Genomic DNA, 812 nt, shown 5'->3' on the forward strand with positions numbered 1-812 from the left:
CACGAAAAGTTCGCCGAGCTCTTCCGGTTCTACGCGTTTAGCCACTTTTACCGCGGCGTCGAGCTAATGTTCTTGCTCGTGCTCTTTGCGATCTACGGCACGTTCAACTGGTGCAACTGCTCGTGGCAGCAGGACATTACGTTTTACAACGGCGTCGAGCCGCTCCCATACGAGTGGCAGGCGCGCTGCTACGCCAACTGGTACCAGCAGTGCGTGCTCCCGACCAACCAGAACTATGGCGTCATGAGCTACTCGCTCTGGCTCATTGCGGCCACGTGGGTCTGGTCGCCGTTCATCTTCAACCCGAGCGCGTTCGATTGGGACTTTGTCATTGCCGGCTACCGCGACTGGCAAAACTGGCTCCAGACCAAGAACGATTCGACCGAGTCGTGGTTTGGCTGGTGGTCGGCCGAGCTCGAGTACCTCGAGCACTCGACGGCGTTCTCGCGCTTTGTCATGTTTGTGCGCAAGACGCGCTTCCTCCTCGTGGCCTTTGGCTTGTACCTCCAGCTCATGTACCGCCTCTTCTACAAGGATCAGCACACGACGGTCGCGCAGGGCAACCCGATGCTTCCGTACATCCTCGCGGGCGCCAGCGTCGTCTTCTTGATTCTCTTTGCGTGCGTCGCATACGTTGCGAGCCGCGTGACCAAGAAGATGACGATGAAGCAGCGCAAGCTCCGCAAGATCAAGTTCAACCTCTCGGCACTCGGTTTCGTGCTCTTGATGGGTCGCTCATGTACTTGTCCGTGACGCACCTCGCCGAGGTCATCGTTATCCTCGCGCTCGTGCTCTATTGATTCCTCCAGTAT

General features: G+C 58.0%; 1 protein-coding gene across 1 annotated transcript; it reads left to right on the forward strand.

Annotated features, from left to right (window-relative positions):
- Window positions 1–51: 51 nt before the first annotated feature.
- Window positions 52–800, forward strand: SPRG_05460 (hypothetical protein; the record flags this gene model as incomplete). Its single annotated transcript, XM_012344182.1, has 2 exons — window positions 52–717; window positions 768–800. Exons 1-2 carry the CDS (start codon window positions 67–69, stop codon window positions 798–800), a joined length of 684 nt encoding a protein of 227 aa, XP_012199572.1. The 5' UTR covers window positions 52–66.
- Between the last annotated feature and the right edge of the window lie 12 nt (window positions 801–812).

This window comes from Saprolegnia parasitica, assembly GCF_000151545.1.
Source record: "Saprolegnia parasitica CBS 223.65 unplaced genomic scaffold supercont2.17, whole genome shotgun sequence".
NCBI classification, from domain to species: Eukaryota; Oomycota; class Saprolegniomycetes; order Saprolegniales; family Saprolegniaceae; genus Saprolegnia; species Saprolegnia parasitica.